This window comes from Salvelinus fontinalis, chromosome 23 (assembly GCF_029448725.1).
Source record: "Salvelinus fontinalis isolate EN_2023a chromosome 23, ASM2944872v1, whole genome shotgun sequence".
Taxonomy (NCBI): domain Eukaryota; kingdom Metazoa; phylum Chordata; class Actinopteri; order Salmoniformes; family Salmonidae; genus Salvelinus; species Salvelinus fontinalis.
Genome location: NC_074687.1, coordinates 50,433,985 through 50,460,757, shown reverse-complemented (window position 1 = coordinate 50,460,757; position 26,773 = coordinate 50,433,985). Strand labels below are relative to the sequence as shown.

General features: G+C 41.5%; 1 protein-coding gene and 1 long non-coding RNA gene across 3 annotated transcripts; both read right to left on the bottom strand.

Moving 5' to 3' along the window:
- Positions 1–1,976: 1,976 nt before the first annotated feature.
- Positions 1,977–12,632, bottom strand: LOC129821462 (uncharacterized protein CFAP97D2-like). Of its 2 annotated transcripts, none has more exons than XM_055879141.1 (5): positions 7,699–12,632; positions 7,331–7,411; positions 7,006–7,118; positions 2,947–3,051; positions 1,977–2,406 (listed from the first exon to the last, which is right to left on the bottom strand). In XM_055879141.1, the coding sequence occupies exons 1-5, from the start codon at positions 7,792–7,794 to the stop codon at positions 2,400–2,402; spliced, it is 402 nt and encodes a 133-aa protein (XP_055735116.1). In that variant the 5' UTR covers positions 7,795–12,632; the 3' UTR covers positions 1,977–2,399. The 2 variants fall into 2 exon arrangements, with proteins under 2 accessions (XP_055735116.1, XP_055735115.1); XM_055879140.1 differs by having other exon boundaries at positions 2,947–3,130; positions 7,699–12,629.
- A 7,808-nt stretch (positions 12,633–20,440) lies between these two features.
- Positions 20,441–26,282, bottom strand: LOC129821461 (uncharacterized). The gene is made up of 3 exons (XR_008754340.1): positions 26,179–26,282; positions 25,183–25,320; positions 20,441–24,874 (listed from the first exon to the last, which is right to left on the bottom strand). It is a non-coding gene; the product is annotated as an uncharacterized LOC129821461 (long non-coding RNA).
- Between the last annotated feature and the right edge of the window lie 491 nt (positions 26,283–26,773).

The window sequence follows — 26,773 nt, the reverse complement described above, 5'->3', positions numbered from 1 at the left end:
GATGACAGCTTTAAACACTCTTGGCATTCTCTCAGCCAGCTTCATGAAGTAGTCACCTTAAATGCATTTCAATTAACAGGTGTGCCTTGTTAAAAGTTAATTTGTGGAATTTCTTTCCATCTTAATCCGTTTGAGCCAATCAGTTGTGTTTTGACGAGGTTGGGGTGGTATACAGAAGATAGCCCTATTTGGTAAAATACCAAGTCCATATTATTATATTATGGCAAGAACAGCTCAAATAAGCAAAGAGAAACGACACTCCATCATTACTTTAAGACATGAAGGTCAGTCAATTTGGAAAATGTCAAGAACTTTTTAAGTTTCTTCAGGTGCAGGCGCAAAAACCATCAAGCACTATGATGAAACTGGCTCTCATGAGGACTGCCACAGGAAATAATCAGCCAGATTTACCTCTGCTGCAGAGGATAAGTTCCTTAGAGTTAACTGCACCTCAGATTGCAGCCCAAACAAATTCTTCACAGACACATCTCAACATCAACTGTTCAGAGGAGACAGTGTGAATCAGGCCTTCATGGTCGAATTGCTGCAAAGAAACCACTACTAAAGGACACCAATAAGAAGAAGAGACTTGTTTGGGTGAAGAAACACGAGCAATGGACATTAGACCAGTGGAAATCTGTCCTTTCATCAAATTTGCGATTTTTGGTTCTAACTGCCGTGTCTTAGTGAGACGCAGAGTAGGTGAACAGATCATCTCTGCGTGTGTGGTTCCCACCGTAAAGCATGGAGGAGAAGGTGTGATGGTGTGGTGACGTTGTGCTGGTGACTGTCAGTGATTTATTTAGAATTCAAGGCACACTTAACCAGCATGTCTACCACAGCATTCTGCAGCGATATGCCATCCCATCTGGTTTGTGGAGCTATCATTTGTTTTTCAACAGGACAATGACCCAACACACCTCCAGGCTGTGTAAGGGCTATTTGACCAAGAAGGAGAGTGATGGAGTGCTGCATCAAATGACCTGGCCTCCACAATCACCCGACCTCAACCCAATTGAGATAGTTTGGAATGAGTTGGCCTGCAAAAGTTATGGAAAAGCAGCCAACAAGTGCTCAGCATATGTGGGAACTCCTTCAAGACTGTTGGAAAAGCATTCCAGGTGAAGTTGGTTGAGAGAATGCCAAGTGTGCAAAGCTGTCATCAAGGCAAAGGGTGGCTACTTTGAAGAATCTAAAATATATTTTGATTTGTTAACTACATGATTCCATTTGTGTTATTTCATAGTTTTGATGTCTTCACTATTATTCTACAATGTAGAAAATAGTAAAAATAAAGAAAAACCCTTGAATTAGTAGGTGTGTCCAAACTTTAATGGTACTGTACAAATATGTTAAATTATTGACAGAACTTTGGTAAGAATGTGCCCAAAAAGCTGTCAGAATCATCAGGGGGCTGCATAACCTCATGACAAAGAGAGGTGCTTACTGTGAGACAGCTTTAGGTACTTTGACAAATTTCCTAAATGTTCCGTTGTTCCCCTTTTAACAATGTCTTAACCAATTTCAGGTTGTTATACATTGGTGTTGATATTAAAACTGTAGTTAGTTGGACATATTAATATCGTTTACAATTAAAGTTGTTATACAGCTGTACATTGGTGTCGATGAAACATATGTTTTGTATTCTACCTGGTGATAATAGGCTGCATTTGACTTGACCATAAAACCTAAACCAAAAGATGAACAAATACTGTGGTTTTAGTTGTGCACACGTGATAGATAGCCTTGTAGCCTAATTTCATCTCCATGTGAAGTTATGGAAGGCTGCTAATGTCTTAAAAAAAGGTCAATTTTGTTCTAGCCCAGCTCGTTCACAGGCAACAAACCGTCTTATGATATAATCACTGACGCTTTCCTCTGATTGAACCTTTGTTTTGACAACTATTTATTGTGTAGCTAACATGCATTATGCATTGATTTCGCATAAAGGTGGCAAAGGCATCTGATCCCAAGACGAGAAGTTATAAATTCCTTTAATACAAACCAGTAATATATTTTCAAAAAACATCTGGAGACATTGCAAATGTAAATAATCTACCAAATAGACAAAAAATTACTTCACCCCTTCTTAATGTCCTTGTGCTTACACATATTCTCAGTCTTTGACTGGTGAGTCAGGTCTGCTAGATGTGCTTATTAGTGTGTCAGGTGTGTGAGGGGGTTCAGGTATTGGGGGACTTTCAGATATAGGACCTTTGTTTGGTGTGTCAGATGACTCAGGTGTTTCCTACAGGCCCGCCTCCTCTTCCTGTTGATCAGGTTCTTCCTCACACTCCCCTTTTGCCATTGTGAGTGATGCTGCTGTTTGAGCTCTGTTCTGCATGAAGACCGTCCTCTTCTTCAGTCTCAGTGTTGCTGCTCTTTATTACTGGCCTGGCCTAGTCCCTATAGGATTGGCATCAAATTATATGCATATTTTAAAAAGGTCATTTTTATCTGAATATCAAATAATTTCTGGGTAACAATTAGGTACTTTTTTTCAATATTTCTTTCTCTCAAAAATAAATAAACAAAAGTAGCTTCTTAGCAAAAAGCAAGATTTTTGCTAGGAGTGTCTGGGCGTAGTCTGAGTGGGGATGGGTAAAACTGAAAACTATCTGTTATTGGCAGAGAGGTTTGGAACTCTTTCTTATTGATCTATTTACAAATTTATCGCCTGGTGATGTCACCAGGCCTGCGAAAACTCCATCCTACCAAAACAGGCTGAAATTTCAGGCAGTCTTTTCAAACAGCTCTTACACTAAAAGGGCATTATCATAATTTCACAATTATACAGTATTATTCCAATCTCATAGTGTGGAAATACATATAAAACATAGGAACATCACATTTTTGACTCCACTGGGGCTTTAATACACATTTCAATAATATGTTATGTTTTGAGTAAGATCTGCCAATCGCCTGTATGTGATGCACAGAACTCACCTTTTAGTCACTAACTCTTCGTGGATATCGTGCAATGCTCTCCATGAGCTTGATTGTCTTGAGCCAGTCCTCATGCCAGTCCTTAATGCTGTAGTGAGGCTGGCACTGGGTCAGACGAAGAAGGATCAACTGGTTATCTTTGGTGATACGGAGCAACTCTTGCTGTTGCATCTCTCTGCAGAGACTACCATTACAAGGGGAAAAAAGCTTTTCTATTATGTGTAGGCCATTGAGTTGAGGTACAGTAGGATGCAAAATTTACAAACATGGACATTTTAGGACCTGGTGAAGCCTCCCTGAATGTAAGCATACTACTGCCTCTACCAAAAGGTCTAGACCAGGGGTGTCAAACTCATTTCGCATCGTGGGCCACATACGGCCTAGGGAGATGTCAAGTGGGCCGGACCATTAAAATTATACCATACTCTGCTATAAATAACCAAAATATCATGTCTTTCCTTTGTTTTGGTGTAAAGAAGCACAAGAACATTAGGAAAATATTGAAATTTAATGAACTATCCTTTTACAAAACATTTCATGAAACACCTCATATTTCCTTAGACAAATGTGCAATTTACTTTTATCATTCACAAATATGCATTGCAACTGATCCCACTGATTGTACAAAGGCACAAAACTTTAATTGGTACTGAAAAATTTAGTAATGCACTTTAAGATTAAATGAGACTTTTAAAGAAAGGAATTTTTAAACCACTTACACATACGCATATAAAATCTAAATGTAATCCCTGCGTACACCTTACAAACTAAGGAGAGTGATTTTAAATGTGTAATGAAGAAAGTGTTCGCCTGTCCTGTAAATCTGTAAACTTCATACATGAAACATACATACACATACAATACATACTGAAAATTTATGGAGTTGTATGAACAGTAGAATTCCATCACACAACTTTTGTTTTGAAGCTGCTGACTAACATTAAAGTGCACATTTTTTAAATCACCACAGTAAGGATTCATCTTCACAGAGCTGTATTCTTTCAATGCAAACAGTATCTAAGGCAGCATTTTAAAGGTGTTAGTCTAGTCTGGACTTGTATTTGTTCCTGAAACTTGGCATCTTTTGGCCTGTACAAGTGCATCAACACCAGGTGTCATGTCCTGACTAGCTGTCACTTTCAGAATGTCATTTAAGTGCTTGTTTGTGAGCCTTGAACGCATTTTTGTTTTATTGATATTCATCACTGAGAAAATTTGTTCACAAAGGTAGGTTGTCCCAAACATGCACAAAATTTTAGCAGCCAGGGCTGTTAATTTGGGGTACCCTGGTAGTAGATACTGATAAAATCTGTCCAGACCTACAGAGGAAAATTTGCCCTTCAAATCTGCATCACACTGCAAATCAATTATCTCTAGCTGAATTTCGACCGGCAGATCAGAAGCTTTAACTGTGAAAGGTGAGCGAAAAACTGAAAATTCTGTCTCAAGTTCACCAAATACCTGAAAACGTTTCTCAAACTCCCGCAGTAGTCCTGCAATTTTGTCTTTGTACCGTTTCATGTCCGCATCAGGTCTGGTCACACACACATCTGGATGAAAGTTGACTGCTGTTTCCTCAGACCCGCCAGCAATTCGTTAATCTTATCTCTTCTCAGTTGTCCTTGCAAGCCGTCATATTTTTCGCTGTGATGAGTCTCGTAGTGGCGTCGAATATTATATTCCTTCAATACCGAAACTTGTTGCAAACACACCAAGCACGAAGGTTTTCCGTGCATCTCTGTAAATAAATAGGACGTGGTCCATTTTTCTTTGAAAATTCTACACTCCTTATCTACTTTTCTCCGTTTGGATAACGACATTTTGGCTAATGAGGGTGTAGCGGAGAGGTAGAGACCAAGGTATTAACAACGTCGTAACAAGCAGCAGATGGCGCATTGATACCGTCTGCTGTTTTCAGTCTGTCTCAGTGATGCGGCTTGTCTTCTACTCTGATGGAAAGAGTGCGCCCCTTAGCGGATAATCCATGAATTGCAGCGAACTAAAAATATTAATTCCATGTCTTTTATGCATTTTTTCCACTTTCAAATTATCCTGCGGGCCTGATCGAACCTCCTTGGGGGCCGGTTCCGGCCCGCGGGCCGTATGTTTGACACCCCTGGTCTAGACCATTATGGCACATTTAATGTGCTTGCCCTGTGCAAGCTGAGTGGGTCCACACCTGCTTTAGCTGCTGTGGTGTACAGTACTTAAGTATTTTTTTGCGGGCTCTGTCATAACCTCACATGGTCTCTCCTATCATTGCTATGCAGACGACACACAATTAATCTTCTCCTTTCCCCCTTCTGATGACCAGGTGGCGAATCGCATCTCTGCATGTCTGGCAGACATATCAGTGTGGATGACGGATCACCACCTCAAGCTGAACCTCGGCAAGACGGAGCTGCTCTTCCTCCCGGGGAAGGACTGCCCGTTCCATGATCTCGCCATCACGGTTGACAACTCCATTGTGTCCTCCTCCCAGAGCGCTAAGAACCTTGGCGTGATCCTGGACAACACCCTGTCGTTCTCAACTAACATCAAGGCGGTGGCCCGTTCCTGTAGGTTCATGCTCTACAACATCCGCAGAGTACGACCCTGCCTCACACAGGAAGCGGCGCAGGTCCTGATCCAGGCACTTGTCATCTCCCGTCTGGATTACTGCAACTCGCTGTTGGCTGGGCTCCCTGCCTGTGCCATCAAACCCCTACAACTCATCCAGAACGCCGCAGCCCGTCTGGTGTTCAACCTTCCCAAGTTCTCTCACGTCACCTCGCTCCTCCGCTCTCTCCACTGGCTTCCAGTTGAAGCTCGCATCCGCTACAAGACCATGGTGCTTGCCTACGGAGCTGTGAGGGGAACGGCACCTCAGTACCTTCAGGCTCTGATCAGGCCCTACACCCAAACAAGGGCACTGCGTTCATCCACCTCTGGCCTGCTCGCCTCCCTACCACTGAGGAAGTACAGTTCCCGCTCAGCCCAGTCAAAACTGTTCGCTGCTCTGGCACCCCAATGGTGGAACAAACTCCCTCACGACGCCAGGACAGCGGAGTCAATCACCACCTTCCGGAGACACCTGAAACCCCACCTCTTCAAGGAATACCTAGGATAGGATAAAGCAATCCTTCTGCCCCCCCCCCCCTTAAAAGATTTAGATGCACTATTGTAAAGTGGCTGTTCCACTGGATGTCATTAGGTGAATGCACCAATTTGTAAGTCGCTCTGGATAAGAGCGTCTGCTAAATGACTTAAATGTAAATGCTTAAATGTACATCTGTACTTTACTATTTATATATGACAACTTTTACTTGACTACATTCCTAAAGAAAAGAAAAGAATGTACTTTTTACTCCGTACATTTTCCCTGACACCCAAATGTACTCGTTACATTTTGAATGCTTAGCAGGACAGAAAAATTCACTTATCACCAGTTCACGCACTTATCAAGAGAACATCCCTAGTCATCCCTACTGCCTCGGATCTGGCGGACACACTAAACACACACGCTTCGTTTATGAATGATGTTTGGGTATTGGAGGGTACCCCTAGCTATCCGTACATTAAAAAAAAGAAAATGGTGCCATCTGGGTTGCTTAAAGGACAATTCCACCCAAAAACTATATTTTGGTATTTGTTTCGTTTCATTAGTCCATTGTTGACATATTTCCAAAATATGTTACTTTCAAAATAAATAAATCATCCCCATATGATGCATTTTGACAAGCAAAACTTTTTGGGACTATGTCAACAATGAACTAATGAAACGAATATCAAAATAATTTTGGGGTTTTCCTTTAACATAAGGAATTTGAAATGATTTATACTTTTACTGCCGATACTTAAGTATATTTAACACCAAATATCTTTAGATTTTTACTCAAGTAGTATTTTACTGGGTGACTTTCACTTTTAAAGTCATTTTCTATTACAGCATCTTTACTTTTCTCAAGTACGACAATTGGTTATCTTTTCCACCACTGTTTAGCTGTTACCAATTAATATTGGTGTCAGCAGTGGGAGTTAAAGCCACACCCCTGAAGAGACTGGAGGTAAACACTATACCTTTTCTTTTCATAGTCGTTCCTGTTGTCGATGCGACCAGCAGTCCTCATGATGTGAGATATTTTCTCAAGCAGCATATTGTTTTCCCTCTGAATTTCCCTTTGCTCCTCAAACTTAATGAGGAAACATTAAGAAATAGATAAAAACAAAAACACCAACAACAAAATACAAAGTAACAACTGCTAAGGTTGCAATATGCAACATGGAATGTTCAAGGAAAGCCTGGAGCTTTCTCAAAAGACACATTTGCCAGCTCAAAAGTTCAGAAAAAGCACTCTTTGCTGGATACATGGTGAAATGACACGACTTAGAGATCTCTTATCACCTTTTGTTTCTTAATTTTGAGGGCAAGGTGGCCATAGGTTTTAGGTGCAGTTGTGTCGATGGTGGGTTTCGCTGATTTGACCTTGACAAAAAAAACAAAGACACCACAGTAAAGGTCAACAACACTGGACATTTTTACTCAGCTTGTTTTTTGGAAGCACAAAAAAGGACAATTGATGACTCAGGAATATGACAATACTTTGAAAAACAACAGCTAATAACAATGTTAAATTAATATTGTCAATATGTTAAGGATAAGAAAGAGCTCTGGATAAGAGCGTCTGCTAAATGACTAAAATGTAAATGTTAAGGATATCGCCAACATTGTTGATAGCCTTTGATTTTAGCATCAAAGCAGCTTTCGCTTACCTTTCTCAGATGCATTTCATAGGAGGCCTTGTCCCACTTCTGCTGCAGGTATTTGTTTCCATTGAGAAGCAGTGGCTGGTACGACAGGTGTTGCATGGCTGCAGTACCTGCACTATTGGTCCCAGTCTACCTCCAGTCAACCTAAGAATTGTCCTACACTGTTACCCCTGCCCTGTGGCCTTCTCTATCTACTGCATATGGAGCTCGCTCAAGGAGATGCAGTCTGTTTTTAGTCTGTTTCCTACAACTTCTGTTAGCTAGTAGAACCACTGTCAACTGCCAAGTACTGTCAACTTACTGTAACCTACCTCCAGCACAGCACCACCGGATGCCCCACACACAGCCTTCTCTGCTTTGCTAAAGTCGAGCTACTGCATACAAAGCTCAGACTGCAGTCTGTTTTCAGCCTGTCATACCCAGGTTGCCATGACAGCAACGGCATAGAGTGGAGATGAATGAACGTTTTCAAACACTGCTTGCTTAACAAGTTTCACAAAGGGAGGGAGAAGCATTAGAGGATGAGATAACTGGTGTGGCGAACCTGTTGAAAGAGTGAGAATATAAACGTCTTCATGAGCCTTGTGAAGTGATTCTCCACAAAAATGTAAAAAAAATCTTCTATTAAATGGTTATGATATAATACAGAAAGTATAAAAATCCTACTCTGTCTGTGGGCAGAAATGCATCGTGGTCTATCTATATTTCTCCCTAATATAGAGACTGTCCTTTTTAGTGTTATGACCTTGGATTCAGACCCGAAAAGCCAACATATCGTTTGAAATACTTGAAGTGCGCTTGATTTTGCTTGCCAGGTACAATGGAACCAATGGAATAGTGCAAAAACTGCATTAATACTTAAGTATTTCAAATATTGGAGATATATATTATATATATTATTCAACCAATTTCTGCTTGGCTTTTCTGTGTCGTGAAAGTATGCCAGCAAGGCCAAGATATTACCAGTTTAAGGTCATAACATCTTTCAACACCACAATTTTACTTTTCAGAATGTTCACTTTGAAGTTGTTACTGACCTATTTTCACACTCACTCTTATAAATCAAAACAGACTGCATCGTTTTCATGTAGTTTTCTACTGAAGAACAATAATTAATACCCTTAGTAACAGTTACCTGGAAACGAACGTTGCACCAACACTCCCCAGTAAACAAAGCCAATTTACAAAAGCCTCCCAGGGAGATATTGATGTCATAAATCACAGGTCAAATCTTGATTTTAAATGGAACTTTACAGCTGTAGGCCTCTAATAAAGGTGCAATATCTGGCCAAAACACATGGTATTATTTTAAAATAAAAGAATTGTGGTGAAGTGGTGCATTTATGGAAACACTTTCTATGAAGGCCATATGCATAATGCCAGCAATTATGAAGCACAATGTTGCTGTATATTATAAGTGATTATGATTTGTATACAGAATTATAAGTCTTTATGTGCGTCTATATAGCTCTGCTTTTACTGCATTCATACTCTATCAAAGTGCATTATGAGTACATGTATAATGCATATAGGTTTCATAGAAAGTTTTACCGAAATGGTAAATGGGCTGATGCTCTGATTTCTGAATGTAGACATTGATAAAACGTCTCATTAAGGCTTAGAAATGAGCTGTCATGAATGGACTTTTACAGCACAGCACCTCCACCTGCAGTTATCTGTTTGTGGGTCTCCCTCTTTATCTTGCTCTGTCCTCCCCTCTCCTTATTTCTTTAAAGACCTATTATACACAGCAGAGGTCTATGTGCTCTTTGATGAAGATATTTCCATCAGCAACACAAATCACCCAGCAGTTGTTTGTTTTCTTGGCCGCGACACAGAGATTCCTCTGCATAGCAACTTAACAACACAGCAGTTAAATATGACTACACCCAGACAGCCGTCTACAGTATCAGGTTTACAGGTCCTTAAGACAAGCAGCTAGAATCTGATTGTCATGTCAGCCTGGTTACTTATTGAAACCTTATGTTTTTCTTACACAAATTGAGTCTTTGTATAACAGGTTAGATAAAGTATTTGGTTTGATTATTTTGCATGTTTTCATGTCCATGTCCTGAGGATGATGGGAAATGCCTTCAAAACCAGCCACTAGTGGTAACAGTGAGCTCTATTACCATCATGTAGACTTGGGTTTTGTTAAAAACACTGTGGATTGGGGTGGCAGATAGGTGTAATCCCATGACTCCAGATCTGAAAGTCCAATGTTCAATCTTAGTTGTTAGACACACATTTTTTTCTTTTTTGGTTTTAACTGTTATCACAAACCTTAACCCTTAACTTAACCATTCAGAATGAATGCAGAAACGCAATGTTTTAACCCTATCCAAAACCTTAACCATTACCTTCAAAAATGTTACGTTTTGGAGAAGTCAACCCAGGGATTTAAAAAACACATCAAAATTTGACGTTAGGAGAAATGAAAACTCAGCAAAAAAATAAACGCCCCCTTTTCAGGACCCTGTCTTTCAAAGATTCTTCGTAAAATCCAAATAACTTCACAGATCTTCATTGTAAAGCATTTAAACACTGTTTCCCATGCTAGCTCAATGAACCATAAACAATTAATGAACATGCACCTGTGGAACGGTCGTTAAGACACTAACAGCTTACAGACAGTAGGCAAGCTTACAATTGGCTCATTCATCCCCCTCCTCTCCCCTGTAGCTATTCCCCAGGACGTTGCTGTAAATGAGAATGTGTTCTCAGTCAACCTACCTGGTAAAATAAGGGTAAAAAAAAAATGAAGATCACAGTTATGAAAACTTAGGACACTAAAGAGGCCTTTCTACTGACTCTGAAAAACACCAAAAGAAAGATGCCCAGTGTCCCTTTTCATCTGCATGAACATGCCTTAGGCATGCTGCAAGGAGGCATGAGTACTGCAGATGTGGCCAGGGCAGTAAATTGCAATGTCCCTACTGTGAGACGCCTAAGACAGCACTACAGGGAGACAAAACAGACAGTTGATTGCCCTCGCAGTGGTAGACCACGTGTAACAACACCTGCACAGGATCGGTACATCCGAACATTACACCTGCAGGACAGGTACAGGATGGCAACAACAACTGCCCGAGATACACCAGGAACGCACAATCCCTCCATCAGTGCTCAGACTGTCCGCAACTGGCTGAGAGAGGCTGGACTGAGGGCTTGTAGGCCTGTCCTCACCAGACATCACCGGCAACAACGTCGCCTATGGGCACAAACCCACCGTCGCTGGACCAGACAGGACTGGCAAAAAGTGCTCTTCACTGACGAGTCGCGGAATTGTCTCACCAGGGGTGATGGTCAGATTCACGTTTATCGTCGAAGGAATGAGCATTACATCGAGGCCTGTACTCTGGAGCGGTATCGATTTGGAGGTGGAGGGTCTGTCATGGTCTGGGGCGGTGTGTCACAGCATCATCGGACTGAGCTTGTTGTCATTGCAGGCAATCTCAACGCTGTGCGTTACAGGGAAGACATCCTCCTCCCTCATGTGGTACCCTTCAAGCAGGCTCATCCTGACATGACCCTCCAGCATGACAATGCCACCAGCCATACTGCTCGTTCTGTGCGGGATTTCCTGCAAGACGGGAAAGTGAAGAGCCCAGATCTCAATCCCATTGAGCACGTCTGGGACCTCTTGGATTGAAGGTTGAGGGCTAGAGCCATTTCCCCCAGAAATGTCCGGGAACTTGCAGGTGCCTTGATGGAAGAGTGTGGTAACATCTCACAGCAAGAACTGACAAATCTGGTGTAGTCCATGAGGAGTTGATGCACTGCAGTACTTAATGCAGCTGGTGGCCACACCAGATACTGACTGTAGCTTTTGATTTTGACCCTCCCCCCTTTGTTCAGAGATACGTTATTCAATTTCTATTAGTCACATGTCTGTGGAACTTGTTCAGTTTTTTGTCTCAGTTGTTGAATCTTGTTATGTTCATACAAATATTTACATGTTTATATGTTAAGTTTGTTGAAAATAAATGTATTTGACAGTGAGAGGACGTTTCTTTTTTTGCTAAGTTTATATATACACACACTACAGTTCAAAAGTTTGGGATCACTTAGAAATGTCCTTATTTTTGAAAGAAAAGCATTTTTTGGCCATTAAAATAACATACATTTGATCAGAAAATACAGTGTAGACATTGTTAATGTTGTAAAAGATTATTGTAGCTGGAAACGGCAGATTTCTTTATGGAATATCTGTACATAGGCATACAAAGGCCCATTTTCCGCAACCATCACTCCTGTGTTCCAATGGCACGTTGTGTTAGCTAATCCAAGTTGATCATTTTAAAAGGCTAATTGATCATTAGAAAACCTTTTTGCAATTATATTAGCACAGCTGAAAACTTTTGTCCTGATTAAAGAAGCAATAAAACTGTCCATTTGGAAGACCCATCTGCAACCAAGCTTTAACTTCCTGACTGATGTCTTGAAATGTTGCTTCAATATATCCACACAATTTTCTTCCCTCATGATGCCATCAATTTTGTGAAGTGAACCTATCTCTCCTGCAGCAAAGCACCCCCACAACATGATGCTGCCCCGTGCTTCACGGTTGGGATGGTGTTCTTCGGCTTGCATTCCCTTTTCCTCCAAACATAACGATGGTAATTATAGCCAAACAGTTCCATTTTTGGTTTCATCCGACCAGAGGACATTTCTCCAAAAAGTATTTGTCCCCATGTGCAGTTGCAAACCGTAGTCTGGCTTTTTATGGTGGTTTTGGAGCAGTGGCTTCTTCCTTGCTGAGCTACCTTTCAGGTTATGTCGATATAGGACTCGATTTACTGTAGATGTAGATACTTTTGTACCCGTTTCCTCCAGCATCTTCACAAGGTCCTTTGCTGTTGTTCTGGGATTGATTTGCACTTTTCACACCAAAGAACGCGTCTCCTAAGCGGTATGATGGCTGCGTGGTCCCATGGTGTTTATACTTGCGTACTATTTTTTTTTTTTTTTTTTTTTTTTTAGGGGAGGATCAGCTTAGTATTGCGGAAAGAATGTTGCTTCCAATGTAATTGTCTGCATCATTTCCATTCCCCCATATTTTTTTGGGTAAATATATATATCCATACACGTATGCATACATATACACATATATACATACACATACCTATATAGACATACATACTTTTTTAAAGAATATGCCTTTATTATTATTCCCCGCGACCCTACCACCAATCCCCCAATTGGAGTAAACTTATAAACACTTCTGCTTTTACCTTCAATTTCTACATCTTATACCTATCTTACAGACACAGTCCACTTTACAATAGTTCTCTCTTATTTGTTCTTAGTCCTTCCTCTATTTCTGTTGTCCATCCAATTTTATTTCCACTTGTAACTGTGCTATTTCACAAAAGCTCCGCACCTATACACATTTCACAGATCCCGTATGCCCTATATTGTTTATCTTGTTATTAGTCCCACCCTTCAGCTCCACCCAACCCCTCCCATCTATCTTCCAACATCATCCATTTCGGATTTCTATTTGCCATACATTTCTCAACTGTGCTGTGATGCTTCACAAAAGACCTGAACCTTCCTATTCTCATAGCTTCTACAGATTGTAAATTAAAAATAAACATCTTTGCCAAAATAATTATTATATTATTGATTGATTGACTATGGCTTTTCAAATCCCCCAGTATTGCTATCTGTAGCGTTAGTTTTAGGCAAATGTTGCAATTCTTCAACCATTCCTGGACCTGTGACCAAAAACGAGCTACATATGGACAATACCAAAATAAATGATCTAATGACTCTGCCTCCTCACAACAGAATCTGCAGAGCTGGGAAGATTGTATACCCCATATATATAACATTCTATTAGTTGCAAGAATTTTGTACAGTAATTTATATTGAAAAATTCGAAGTTTTGAATCCGGCGTTGTTTTGCGTATCAATTCATAAACCATGTGCCATGGAATGGGTACATCGAAAATCTCTTCCCAACTATTTTGCAATTTGTATGGCACAGCTGTTAGTTTTTTGGTCCTTAAATGAAATTGGTATATGTTTTTATTTATCACACCTTTCTTTAACCATTTTTGTTCTTTAATACAGGGCCGACATACAAGTTCCTTACTTTTTTCCCCTTCTACTTGCCTCTTCCATTTTTGTGGTAATGCTGCAATTAATTGGTTGTAATTTTGGGTAGAGCAGACTTTTCCATATGTCTGTGTTAGCTGCATGTGTGACATAACTCCACCAGTCCTATTTATGATATCATTCACAAAAATTATACCTTTTTTAAACATTTCTTCGATAAATACAGTTTTTTTATCAATTATTATATTTGAATTTAACCACAATATTTGTTGTACTATTTGTTCCGTCCTTTCAGGTGGATTAAACTGAAATTGCAACCAACTTTCTAAGGCTTGTTTAAAGAATAAGGATATTTTGGAGATCATTTCCTTTTCAAACAACCGAAAATGAGCAGGTGTAATCTGAATAAAGGGAAAAAGGCCCTTCTTGAACATAGGATGAGACATTCGTACCAGTTTACTAGAGAACCAGTTTGGATTTAAGTATAACTTTTGTATGACCGATGCCTTTAGTGAGAGGTCTAATGCTTTAATATTTAATAATTTCTGCCCTCCGAATTCATATTCGTTATATAAATAGGCCCTTTTAATTTTATCTGGCTTGCCGTTCCAAATAAAATTGAATATTTTTTGTTCATATAATTTAAAAAACAGGTCACTAGGTGTAGGCAAAACCATAAGCAAATAGGTAAACTGTGATATGACTAAAGAGTTAATTAGGGTGATTTTTCCACAAATAGACAGGTATTTTCCTTTCCATGGTAGCAAGATCTTATCTATTTTTGCTAACTTTCTATAAAAATTTATTGGAGTGAGATCATTTCTTTCTTTTGGGATTTTTATACCGAGTATGTCCACATCTCCGTCAGACCATTTAATTGGTAAACTACATGGCAATATAAAATGTGTATTTTTTAGTGATCCAATACGTAATATGGTACATTTATCATAATTTGGTTTTAATCCAGAGAGGATAGCAAAGGTATCTAGATCCTCTATGAGGCCCTGGAGAGACTCTAGTTGTGGTTTTAAAAGAAAACATGAATCATCAGCGTACAATGACACCTTAGTTTTTAAGCCATGGATTTCTAATCCTTTAATATTAATGTTTGATCTAATTTTAACAGCTAACATTTCGATGGCAATAATAAATAGATATGCCGATAGTGGACAACCTTGTTTTACTCCTCTAGATAGTTTAAAACTTTCTGAGATGTAGCCATTATTTACTATTTTACACCTAGGGTTACTATACATAATTTTAACCCATTTTATAAGAGATTCCCCAAAATTGAAATATTCTAGGCATTTATATATAAACTCCAGTCGTACTTTATCAAAAGCCTTTTCAAAATCAGCTATGAAAACCAGGCCTGGTGTCCCCGATATCTCATAGTGTTCTATTGTTTCCAGTACTTGCCTTATATTATCTCCAATGTATCGTCCATGTAAAAAACCTGTCTGATTAGGATGAATAATATCTGACAAAACTTTTTTTATTCTATGCGCCAAGCATTTTGCTAGGATTTTTGCATCACAACACTGAAGTGTAAGAGGTCTCCAATTTTTTAATTGGACTGGATCTTTATATATACCACTTGGGTCCTGTTTCAGTAATAACGATATCAGACCTTCTTGTTGTGTGTCTGTTAATCTACCATTTATATAGGAGTGGTTAAAACAAGTTAATAATGGTCCTTTGAGTATATCAAAAAACGTTTTGTATACTTCCACTGCTATGCCATCCAGCCCTGGAGTTTTCCCATCTTTAAAGGCCCCAATTGCAACAAGCAGTTCCTCCTCTGTAATTTGGCCTTCACATGAGTCTTTCTGTTCAGATGTTAATTTTACATTATTAATAGGAAAAAAATCCATACAATTAGTTTCAGTTAGTGGAGATGGAGGAGCCTGAAACGAAAACATATTCTTAAAGTACTTTACTTCCTCTTTCAAAATATCATTTGGTGAATCATGCGTGACTCCATCATTTGTCAAAGTTTTAATACATTTTTTTTGGTAGCATTTCTATATTGAAGATTGAAAAAGAATTTGGTGCATTTTTCCCCATATTTGTAACGGGTGACGCTCTCCTCATCCTCGGAAGAAGTGAGGAGAGAAGGATCCTCAGACCAAAACGCAGGCGTAGGGAAATAAGCCATCTTTATTATAAAATATGATGGCAACACGAAACGAAACAAAACACTTTAACAAGCTTACAAAATAACAAAACGACGTTGACGCAACCTGAACATAAACTTACATAACTAAACATAAACTTACGTACAGGAAACAGACGACATCGAAACGAAACGAAACAACCGCTACAGTCCTATGTGGTACGAACATAATACAGACACAGGAGACAATCACCCACAAACAAACAGTGAGAATGCCCTACCTAAATATGACTCTTAATTAGAGGCAAACGCAAACCACCTGCCTCTAATCAAGAGCCATACCAGGCAAACCGAAACCAACATAGAAACAGATAACATAGAATGCCCACCCAACCTCACGTCCTGACCAACTAACACACAAAAACTAACATAAATAGGTCAGGAACGTGACAGTACCCCCCCCACAAGGTGCGAACTCCGGACGCACCAGCACAAAGTCTAGGGGAGGGTCTGGGTGGGCATCTAACCACGGTGGTGGCTCAGGCTCCGGGCGCGGTTCCCACCCCACCATAATCCATCCTAGCCCCCTCCCTTCAAGAATGTCCACCCTCTTACTTCCCCCACAAAATCCTCCTAATAACATATCTAATAATGACAATACCGGGACAGAGAGATAAACCAAGAAAAAGGGATAGATAAGAATATAGAGATAGATGAAGATAGAGAGGGAGATTAGGATAGAGGGGCAACTCCGGACTGAAAGGCAGCTCCGGACAGAGAGACAGCTCTGGACTGATGGGCAGTTCTGGGTATCCAGCCTTTTCAGGCTGAAGGGCAGCTCATGGCTGACTGACGAATCTCGATGCTCATGGCTGGCTGACGGCTCTCGACGCTCATGGCAGGCTGACGGCTCTCGACGCTCATGGCAGGCTGACGGCTCTCGACGCTCATGGCAGGCTGACGGCTCTCGACGCTCATGGCAGGCTGACGGCTCTCGACGCTCATGGCAGGCTGACGGCTCTCGACGCTCATGGCAGGCTGACGGCTCTCGACGCTCATGGCGCTCTGACGGCTCTGGCTGCTCATGGCGCTCTGACGGCTCTGGCTGCTCATGGCTCTCTGACGGCTCTGGCTGCTCATGGCTCTCTGACGGCTCTGGCTGCTCATGGCTCTCTGACGGCTCTGGCTGCTCATGGCTCTCTGACGGCTCTGGCTGCTCATGGCTCTCTGACGGCTCTGGCAGATCCTGTCTGGTTGGCGGCTCTGGCAGATCCTGTCTGGTTGGCGGCTCTGGCAGATCCTGTCTGGTTGGCGGCTCTGGCAGATCCTGTCTGGTTGGCGGCTCTGGCAGATCCTGTCTGGTTGGCGGCTCTGGCAGATCCTGTCTGGTTGGCGGCTCTGGCAGATCCTGTCTGGTTGGCGGCTCTGGCAGATCCTGTCTGGTTGGCGGCTCTGGCAGATCCTGTCTGGTTGGCGGCTCTGGCAGATCCTGTCTGGTTGGCGGCTCTGGCAGATCCTGTCTGGCTGACGGCTCTAGCGGCTCCTGTCTGGCTGATGGCTCTAGCGGCTCCTGTCTGGCTGACGGCTCTGTAGGCTCATGGCAGACGGGCGGCTTTGCAGGCTCATGGCAGACGGGCGGCTTTGCAGGCTCCTGGCAGACGGATGGCTCAGACGGCGCTGGGGAGACGGATGGCTCAGATGGCGCTGGGGAGACGGATGGCTCAGATGGCGCTGGGGAGACGGATGGCTCAGATGGCGCTGGTGAGACGGATGGCTCTGGCCGGATACGGCGCACTGTAGACCTGGTGCGTGGTGCCGGAACTGGAGGCACCGTGCTAATGATAAGCACCTTCCTACTAGTGCGGGGAGCAGGGACAGGGCACACTGTATTCTCAAAGCCTACTCTATCCCTGATACGTGGTACCGGCACTGGTGACACCGGGCTGAGGACAAGCACATCAGGATTAGTAGGGGGAGAAGATACAGTGGGTTCAGGGCTCTGGAGACGCACAGGTAGCTTAGTGCGTGGGGCCGGAACTGGAGGCACCGGGCTAGATACACGCACTACAGGGAAAGTGCGTGGAGGAGGAACAGGGCTCAGGATACGCACTGGTAGCCTAGTGCGTAGTGTATACACTGTAGGTACTAGGCTGGGGCGGGGAGGTGGTGCCGGAAATACCGGACCGTGGAGGCGTACTGGCTCTCTTGAGCATTGAGCCTGCCCGACCTTACCTGGTTGAATGCTCCCGGTTGCCCGACCAGTGCGGGGAGGTGGAATAACCCGCACCGGCCTATGTAGGCGAACCGGAGAAACCATGCGTAAGGCCGGTGCCATGTATGCCGGCCCGAGGAGACGCACTGGAGACCAGACGCGTTGAGCCGGCCTCATGACACCTGGCTCAATACCCAATCTAGCCCTCCCAGTGCGGGGAGGTGGAATAACCCGCACCGGGCTATGCACTCGTACAGGAGACACCGTGCGCTCTACTGCGTAACACGGCCCGTACTCCCGCTCTCCACGGTAAGCCTGGGAAGTGGGCGCAGGTCTCCTACCTGCCCTTGGCCCACTATCTCCTAGCCCCCCCCCCCAAGAAATTTTTGGGAATTACTTACGGGCTTTTTCGGCTTCCGTGCCAGACGCGTTCCCTCATAGCTCCGGTTCCTCTCCCCGGTAGCCTCTGCTCTCCTCCGTGCCTCCAGCTCAGCTTTGGGACGGCGATATTCTCCCTGCTGTGCCCATGGACCTCTCCCGTCCAATATTTCCTCCCAAGTCCAGAAATCCTTGTTTCTCTCCTGTCCTTTACTCCGTTTAGTTTCCCTTTGCCGCTTGGTCTTAGCTTGGTGGGTGATTCTGTAACGGGTGACGCTCTCCTCATCCTCGGAAGAAGTGAGGAGAGAAGGATCCTCAGACCAAAACGCAGGCGTAGGGAAATAAGCCATCTTTATTATAAAATATGATGGCAACACGAAACGAAACAAAACACTTTAACAAGCTTACAAAATAACAAAACGACGTTGACGCAACCTGAACATAAACTTACATAACTAAACATAAACTTACGTACAGGAAACAGACGACATCGAAACGAAACGAAACAAACAACCGCTACAGTCCTATGTGGTACGAACATAATACAGACACAGGAGACAATCACCCACAAACAAACAGTGAGAATGCCCTACCTAAATATGACTCTTAATTAGAGGCAAACGCAAACCACCTGCCTCTAATCAAGAGCCATACCAGGCAAACCGAAACCAACATAGAAACAGATAACATAGAATGCCCACCCAACCTCACGTCCTGACCAACTAACACACAAAAACTAACATAAATAGGTCAGGAACGTGACAATATTCCATCCAGTTCGCTTTATTTTTATAATATATTACACTGAATCTTTCTTGAATAAGTTCCTCCATTTCTTTTTGTTTTTTTTTCCTCCATTTCTTTTTGCCTCTATGGTACCGTTTTTATTGCTATCTAACTGTACTGTTAGTCCTTCAATTTCCTTTGTTAATATGGACTCTTTTGATCTAAATTGCTTTTGTTTTATAGATGAGTACTGAATTGCATGGCCTCTAAAGGCACACTTAAAAGTGTCCCATACAATAAAGGGATCTGCTGTACCTATGTTATGTCTGAAAAAGTCAGTTATAAAATCTTCTGTCCTAGTTCTAAACAATTTATCATCTAGTAGACTTTGATTAAATTTCCAATATCCTCGCCCACGTGGAAATTCTGTAAGAGAAATATATATGCCAATTATGTGATGATCCGACCGCATTCTATCCCCTATCAACACTTTTTTAACTTTTGGTGCCAGAGAGAATGGAATAAGAAAGTAGTCAAGACGACTAGCTTGATTCAGCCTCCGCCATGTATATCTCACTAAATCAGGGTATTTAAGTCTCCATATATCCACTAATTCCAATATATCCATGACATTCATGATTTCCTTAAGTGCCTGAGGGTGATAATTTGTAGTGTGATTTCCTTTCCGGTCTATAGAGCTATTTAAGACCGTATTAAAATCTCCCATTATAATAATAGAGTCTAGTGTTGCTTGTAGAGTTGATAAGTTCTTATATATATTTTCAAAGAAGCTTGGATCATCATTATTCGGACCGTATAGGTTAACAAGCCATATTTGTTTATTGTCCAATAACATATTTAAAATAATCCATCTACCTTGAGGATCTGTTTGGACAATTTGCACATTTGGATCAAAATTATTGTTAATTAAGATCATCACCCCTTTTGAATTTCTTTGCCCATGGGAGAAATATATTTTGCCCACCCAGTTCTTTTTCCACAAAACTTCATCTAAAACTGTTGAATGGGTTTCCTGTAAACAATAAATATTATAATCCTTCTCTTTTAGCCAGGTAAATACTGATCGTCTTTTCTTATTATCTGCTAAGCCATTACAATTGTAACTGGCTATACTTATTTCACCACTTACCATGAGACACACCTTTCATTCTTTTAATCAGAATATATTTTTGTAAACGTACTATTAAAAAGTAACATAATGATTGAGTGTCTATATAGTTGTACCATGATATTTGCATTTCTACTAAGTAAACCTCCAATTGGTCCCTACTATTCCACCCGCTAAAAGGCCTCATCTCGAGATGGCTTGTCATCCCAATGCCCGGCAGACCACCCTCGACCCCCTGTATCCCATAGCCCTGAACCGACTGGGATCCATTCTTTGAAAAGAGCATACAGTTCCATTTACCGAATTGAAGTAAATCAATTGCCATATGCATTTCCATTGCCGTCACCTCGATTTGTATTATATATAGCTGTGGATCATCCTCTATTGTACCTTACATCTTTTACTTCTTTCGCAACAGTTGTGGGATACACACATACACACTCAGCCCTTACCCCCACACAACCATAAGCTCACTTTCTCAATAGTTGCACCATCCCAGAGCCCAACTCAAGATGGGTCATGATTTCCAAATGCCATTGCAGTTGCAGCTGCATGAGAAGGCCTGCAAGACCGCGCAAAAAAATAAGCAAAAATGGAAATTTATTTACCATTGTCATATCCTAGATAATGTCCGTCAAATGTACACCCTATTCCTGAAAGAAACACCCACAATACGGCCACCAGTCATGACCATGTCCCCACGCATCTCCATGCAGTCCGACCTTGATTCTGTGCCACCAGGGCCACAATAATATACCCCCTCTCTGAATGTCCGAGTGTGACCCCCTCCCCATGGGTTACTGCAGCTAGTGTTGCCAGCACTGCCACTGCCTGGGTGGGGGTACCCCACCGGAATCCCCACCGGCTAGGTACAAGGTCGTCAAGGTTCTCATTAGCAGCTTTGAGAAATTCCTTGTATATTTTCCTCTCCCTTTAGGGGGCTTTGGCTTTGCAGGACCAACCCTGCCAAGCAGGCTCAGAATCTTGAGGGGGCAGTGCTGCTCTTGGTCTCTGACCTCATTTTAGCTGCATATAGACCGCTTACAGCGAGCACATAAAACAGTTAGGGACTTCTCCTTAATATCTGGGTCATTCAGGTGGGTGTCTAGGGTATAGGGCCATAGATAGTACCATTAAAATAGGATAATAATTAGATATAATTTATTAAGATAAAAAAAATGTAGTTTTCCATGATAGGACAATAAATAAATAAGACGTATAATTCATTATAAAAGTATATCCATCATCTGAACAACATTGAAAGCCCTCTCATACCCGGCTCACAGCAATACATTGGCTCTGGGATATGCAACCATTTCATTACTCACTCACTCAACTTTCCAAACATGACAAATAAGATAAAAAATAAAATAAACACAAACCATACCATCCACACATACTGTGCCTTCTGTTTACTTAGTTTTTATCTTCACTGTGTAAAAATAGTGCTTGTGTGTTCAATTAGTTATATGTGAAGATTTATAAAAAAGCTATATTTTTTGTTGTATTGTTACAATCAGTAACCGGGCTTGAATTGTGTTTATTTTCCTCGTCTATGAGAATTTTGTAAATTTTAAAATAACCATGGAGTAGTCTTTGTGTCTCTGAACAACTGGTTATCAATATATAGTTTATCAACGACGAGAGCTACTCGTTTAGCTTTTAATCTGTTTTCTTTGAAAATTGGATACAGAACTTTGCGCCGTTCTGCAATTTCTTTCGGAAACTGATCATTCATGCCAATTTTGGTCCCAGCAAGTCTTTTACCTAGGCTTTTAACCATTATTTTATCTTTAAATGAAGCAAATTTTGCAACGATTGGGCGTTCGTACCTCTGCCCTCTCTGTCCGAAGCGGTGAACACGTTCAAGTTGGATTTTGTCGACAACTTCGCATGGAATCTGAAGCGCTGTACGGAGGAACTCTCTAACTATAGATTCAGGAACTTCTCCTTCTTTTTCTTGGATACCTGTAAGTACCAAATTCTCTCTCATGGATCTAGTTTGAATCTCCAGTAAGGCTTCTTTCAGAACGATGTTCTCTTTTTTAATTCCATTCATTTCGGTTTGAATCTTATTGACTGTCCCTTTTAGCGCGTACTATTGTTTGTACAGATGAACATGGTACCTTCAGGCGTTTGGAAATTGCTTACAAGGATGAACCAGACTTGTGGAGGTCTTGGCAGATTTCTTTTGATTTTCCCATGATGCCAAGCAAAGAGGCACTGAGTTTTAAGGTAGGCCTTGATATACATCCACAGGTACACCTCCAATTGACGTCAATTAGCCTATCAGAAGCTTCTAAAGCCATGACATCATTTTCTGGCATTTTCCAAGCTGTTTAAAGATACAGTCAAAGTATTGTATGTAAACTTCTGACCCACTGGAATTGTGATACAGTGAATTATAAGTGAAGTAATCTGTCTGTAAACAATTGTTGGAAAAATTACTTGTGTCATACACAAATTAGCTGTTCTAACTGAATTGCCAAAACTATAGTTCGTTAACAAGAAATGTATGGAGTGGTTGAAAAATGAGTTTTAATGACTCCAACCTAAGTGTATGTAAACTTCCAACTTCAACTGTAACACCAAAAAAGGGTTGCGCTATTGTTACAACACTTTTGGGGGCTATATAGACCCCGTTTTTAAGGTTCTTTATTAAACCTTAATGGAGAAAGGTTTTATAATAGAACCATTCTCAATCTGAAAAGTTCTTTGAAAAGCCTTTTTGAAGAACCATACAGTTTTTTTTATTCTGGTCAGCCATATTATATTGTTAATATTCTTTTGGTGTTAATTGACAAGTTGAATCAAGTGAGCTACCTCTGGTACAGCTGAGGAGAGAATTGTTAACCACTAACTGATTTAGTCAACTGTTCTCAATTGACACGAGGTCATAAATCAAATCAAATGTTATTGGTCACATACACATGGTTAGCAGATGTTATTGTAAGTGTAGTGAAATGCTTGTGCTTCTAGTTCCGACAGTGCAGCAATATCTAACATGTAATCTAACAATTCCCCAACAACTACCTTATACACACAAATCTAAGTAAAGGAATGGAATAAGATAAATATATGGATGAGCAATGACAGAGCGGCATAGACAAGATACAGTATATACATATGAGATGAGTGATGCAATATATTGTGGCATTATTAAAGTGACAAGTGATCAATTTATTAAAGTGGCCAATGCTTTCAAGTCTGTATGTAGGCAGCAGCCTCTCTGTGTTAGTAATGGCTGTTTAACAGTCTGATGGCCTTGAGATCTCATCTATTTTTCAGTCTCGGTCCCAGCTTTACTGTACTGACCTCGCATTCTGGACGGTAGCGGGGTGAACAAGCAGTGGCTTGGGTGGTTGTTGTCCTTGATGATCATTTTGGCCATCCTGTTACATAGGGTGCTGTAGGTTTCCTGGAGGGCAGGTAGTTTGCCCCCGGTGATGTGTTGTACAGACCGCACCACCCTTTGGAGAGCCTTGCGGTTTTGGGTGGTGCCGTTGCCGTACCAGGAGGTGATACAGCCCAACAGGATGCTCTCAATTGTGCATCTGTAAAAGTTTGAGCGTTTCAGTTGACAAGACACATTTCTTCAGCTTCCAGAGGTTGAAGAGGCACTGTTGCGCCTTCTTCACCACACTGTCTGAGTGGGTGGACCATTTCAGTTTGTCCATGATGTGTACGCCGAGGAACTTGAAGCTTACACCTTCTCCACTGCTGTCCCGCCGATGTGGATAGGGGGGTGCTCCCACTGCTGTTTCCTGAAGTCCACAATCATCTCCTTTTTTTTGTTGACGTTGAGTGTGAGGTTATTTTCCTGACACCACACTCCGAGGGCCCTCACCTCCTCCCTGTAGGCCGTCTCGTTGTTTTTGGTAATCAAGCCTACCACTGTAGTGTCGTCCGCAAACTTGATGATTGAGTTGGAGGCGTGCATGGCCACGCAGTCGTGGGTGAACAGGGAGTAGAGGTGGACGCCTCGGACACCGGAGCTGGGGCGGTCCTTTCATAGTGGAACGAGGAGGACAAGAAACTGCACCCATGCGCCTTTCTCTCCAAGCGGTTCTCGCCAGCGGAAGGCAACTACGATGTAGGCAACCGGGAGCTCTTGGCAGTTAAGTGGGCCCTTGAGGGGTGGAGACACTGGTTGGAACAACTGCTTCATCTTCTGGTCTCTTCTCTGCACCTGGGTCCAACTTCACCACGTCACAGTTATAGCATCTCTCAATCCCTTCTCTTAACATGTATGGCCCCAAAACATAATCAAGCAGCTGACCAATTACACAAGACTTTAGTTCTAAATTAACTGAGATTAATCAACAACTGGGTACATTTCTTTATTTCTAAAGTGAAACTATCCTCCGCATTGGAGTATCTCTACAAGCACACGTTTAACCAGTTATCAATCAGTTGTTTTACCGTCCCATGAAGAAGTGTGGCAGGCATGTGAGGAAGGATCCTACAGCCATGAGGAAACAGCCCATAGCAATGAGCCTGGGCCGGTGCAGCTTCGCCCCAAAATGTCTGACCACAGCCAGGAACAGCAGGTTACCTGCAAGAAACCACAACACTACAGTAGTCAGGAATCGCAAATGATAAACACTGGGTTTTTTTAACAAAAAATGGCATATCAATTTGGATACTAGGCTGCAACAACATAGCATCAAATAAAACAATGTTAGGGGTTAGACAGTAAAGTCATGGACAAATGCCAGTCAATCAATGAATAGGAACAACTATAAAACTGGACAGTATTGAGAGCAGACTCTGATTGAACCACAAAACAAAATGGATCATACTGTAGTCTGTATCTGGTTTTACTACATGAATTCTCAAGCAACTCAAAGTTATTGTTGATACCCATCTCCAAGCTGCCGTCTATGAGTCCGATGAGAGAGCTGGACAGGTCAAAGTGTCTCTCTGAGTGATGGCACTCTTCATGTAGGTCCCTGACAGAGCTTTGGTGAAGGAGGCGAACCACAGGGCCACGATGAACTGCTGACAAACACAAGAGAGAGAAGATTAGTGTGTGTTTGTCCGTGTGTATGTGCATGCGTGGATGCAAGTGCAGACAGAGTGCATGTGTAGCTGAGGTGGCCTGCAATAGTAAAAAGAACGGACACAAGTTTACTTCTGCAAAGTTCTGACGCTTTCTTTATTCTGAAGAATGTTTTTTTCCCTCTTGTTCAATTGTCTATTTTCTTGTTAGTACTTTGAAAATATTCACATCAAACAAGTGTACACTTTAAATTACACAACATAAATGCACTTTACCTAAAGCAGAATTTAAAAAAATTCCACAAATAACCCTGTCTTAGTGTATGGTTTCACATTAAAACCACAAAGTATTTCACATTCATACAATAGAAACACCTATATATGAAAACATAAATAACTGAATGTTTTTCTATATACCGCCACCTCTATAGAAAAGTGACAACAATACATTCAGCTTTAAGATAATGTAACATCCAGAAAATCGTATCTCTCTCACTGAATGCACTAAAAGTTCACCAGACGGAGCATGCTCGGCCAGTTTACCAGCTAGTGAGCACAATTTTACACACAACCAATAACATGTAAAACCAACTCAGAAATCCCTAACAAATGGACACAAAATCCATTACAAGTAAGCTACTCAGTAAACATAGTCTCTGTGACTCGTAAATCGTTTTTTACCTCAGCTAGCATCAAGCTAACACTCACTCAATGTAAATCACGTTCTTCTCTCACTCAGTTCGACACAAAGCCAAAACAAAACCTTTCCTAACGTGATAATATCTTGACAAAGTTGTTAAATAGCATGTTATTACATATTGTGTATATATTTGAACGTTTGGAAGCTCTGTTACATACCTGTAATGGTAAAAAGAACAGACGCAGTTTACCTCTGTGAAGTTCTGATCCTTATTCTGCAGAACCGTGAGCGCTTGGCCAGAACTTAATGTTTCTCCTGCTACAACAGTGCAACAGCGCCATCTATTGGCCTGATGGACGGCTAACGCTAAAGTATGTAGAAATTACAATTTAGATTAATTAAGAAAAGAACATAAACAAATGGGGGGGGGGGGTATAATAAATAATAAATGTACCACTAGCCACTTTAAACAATGCCACTTAATATAATGTTTACATACCCTACATTACTCATCTCATATGTATATGTATATACTGTACTCTATATCATCTACTGCATCTTGCCATCTTTATGTAATACATGTATCACTAGCCACTTTAAACTATGCCACTTTATGTTTACATACCCTACATTACTCATCTCATATGTATATGTATATACTGTACTCTATACCATCTACTGCATCTTGCCTATGCCGTTCTGTACCATCACTCATTCATATATCTTTATGTACATAGTCTTTATCCCTTTACACTTGTGTGTATAAGGTAGTAGTTGTGGAATTGTTAGGTTAGATTACTTGTTGGTTATTAC

Bases quoted from the DNA above. Each gene is read 5' to 3' on its own strand.
- LOC129821462 (XM_055879140.1), bottom strand. From the start codon at position 7,794: ATGCAACACCTGTCGTACCAGCCACTGCTTCTCAATGGAAACAAATAC. The intron at 7,412-7,698 runs GTAAGCGAAAGC...TTTTTTGTCAAG, and splicing joins ATGAAATGCATCTGAGAAAG to GTCAAATCAGCGAAACCCAC. The intron at 7,119-7,330 runs GTGATAAGAGAT...TTCCTCATTAAG, and splicing joins TCAAAATTAAGAAACAAAAG to TTTGAGGAGCAAAGGGAAAT.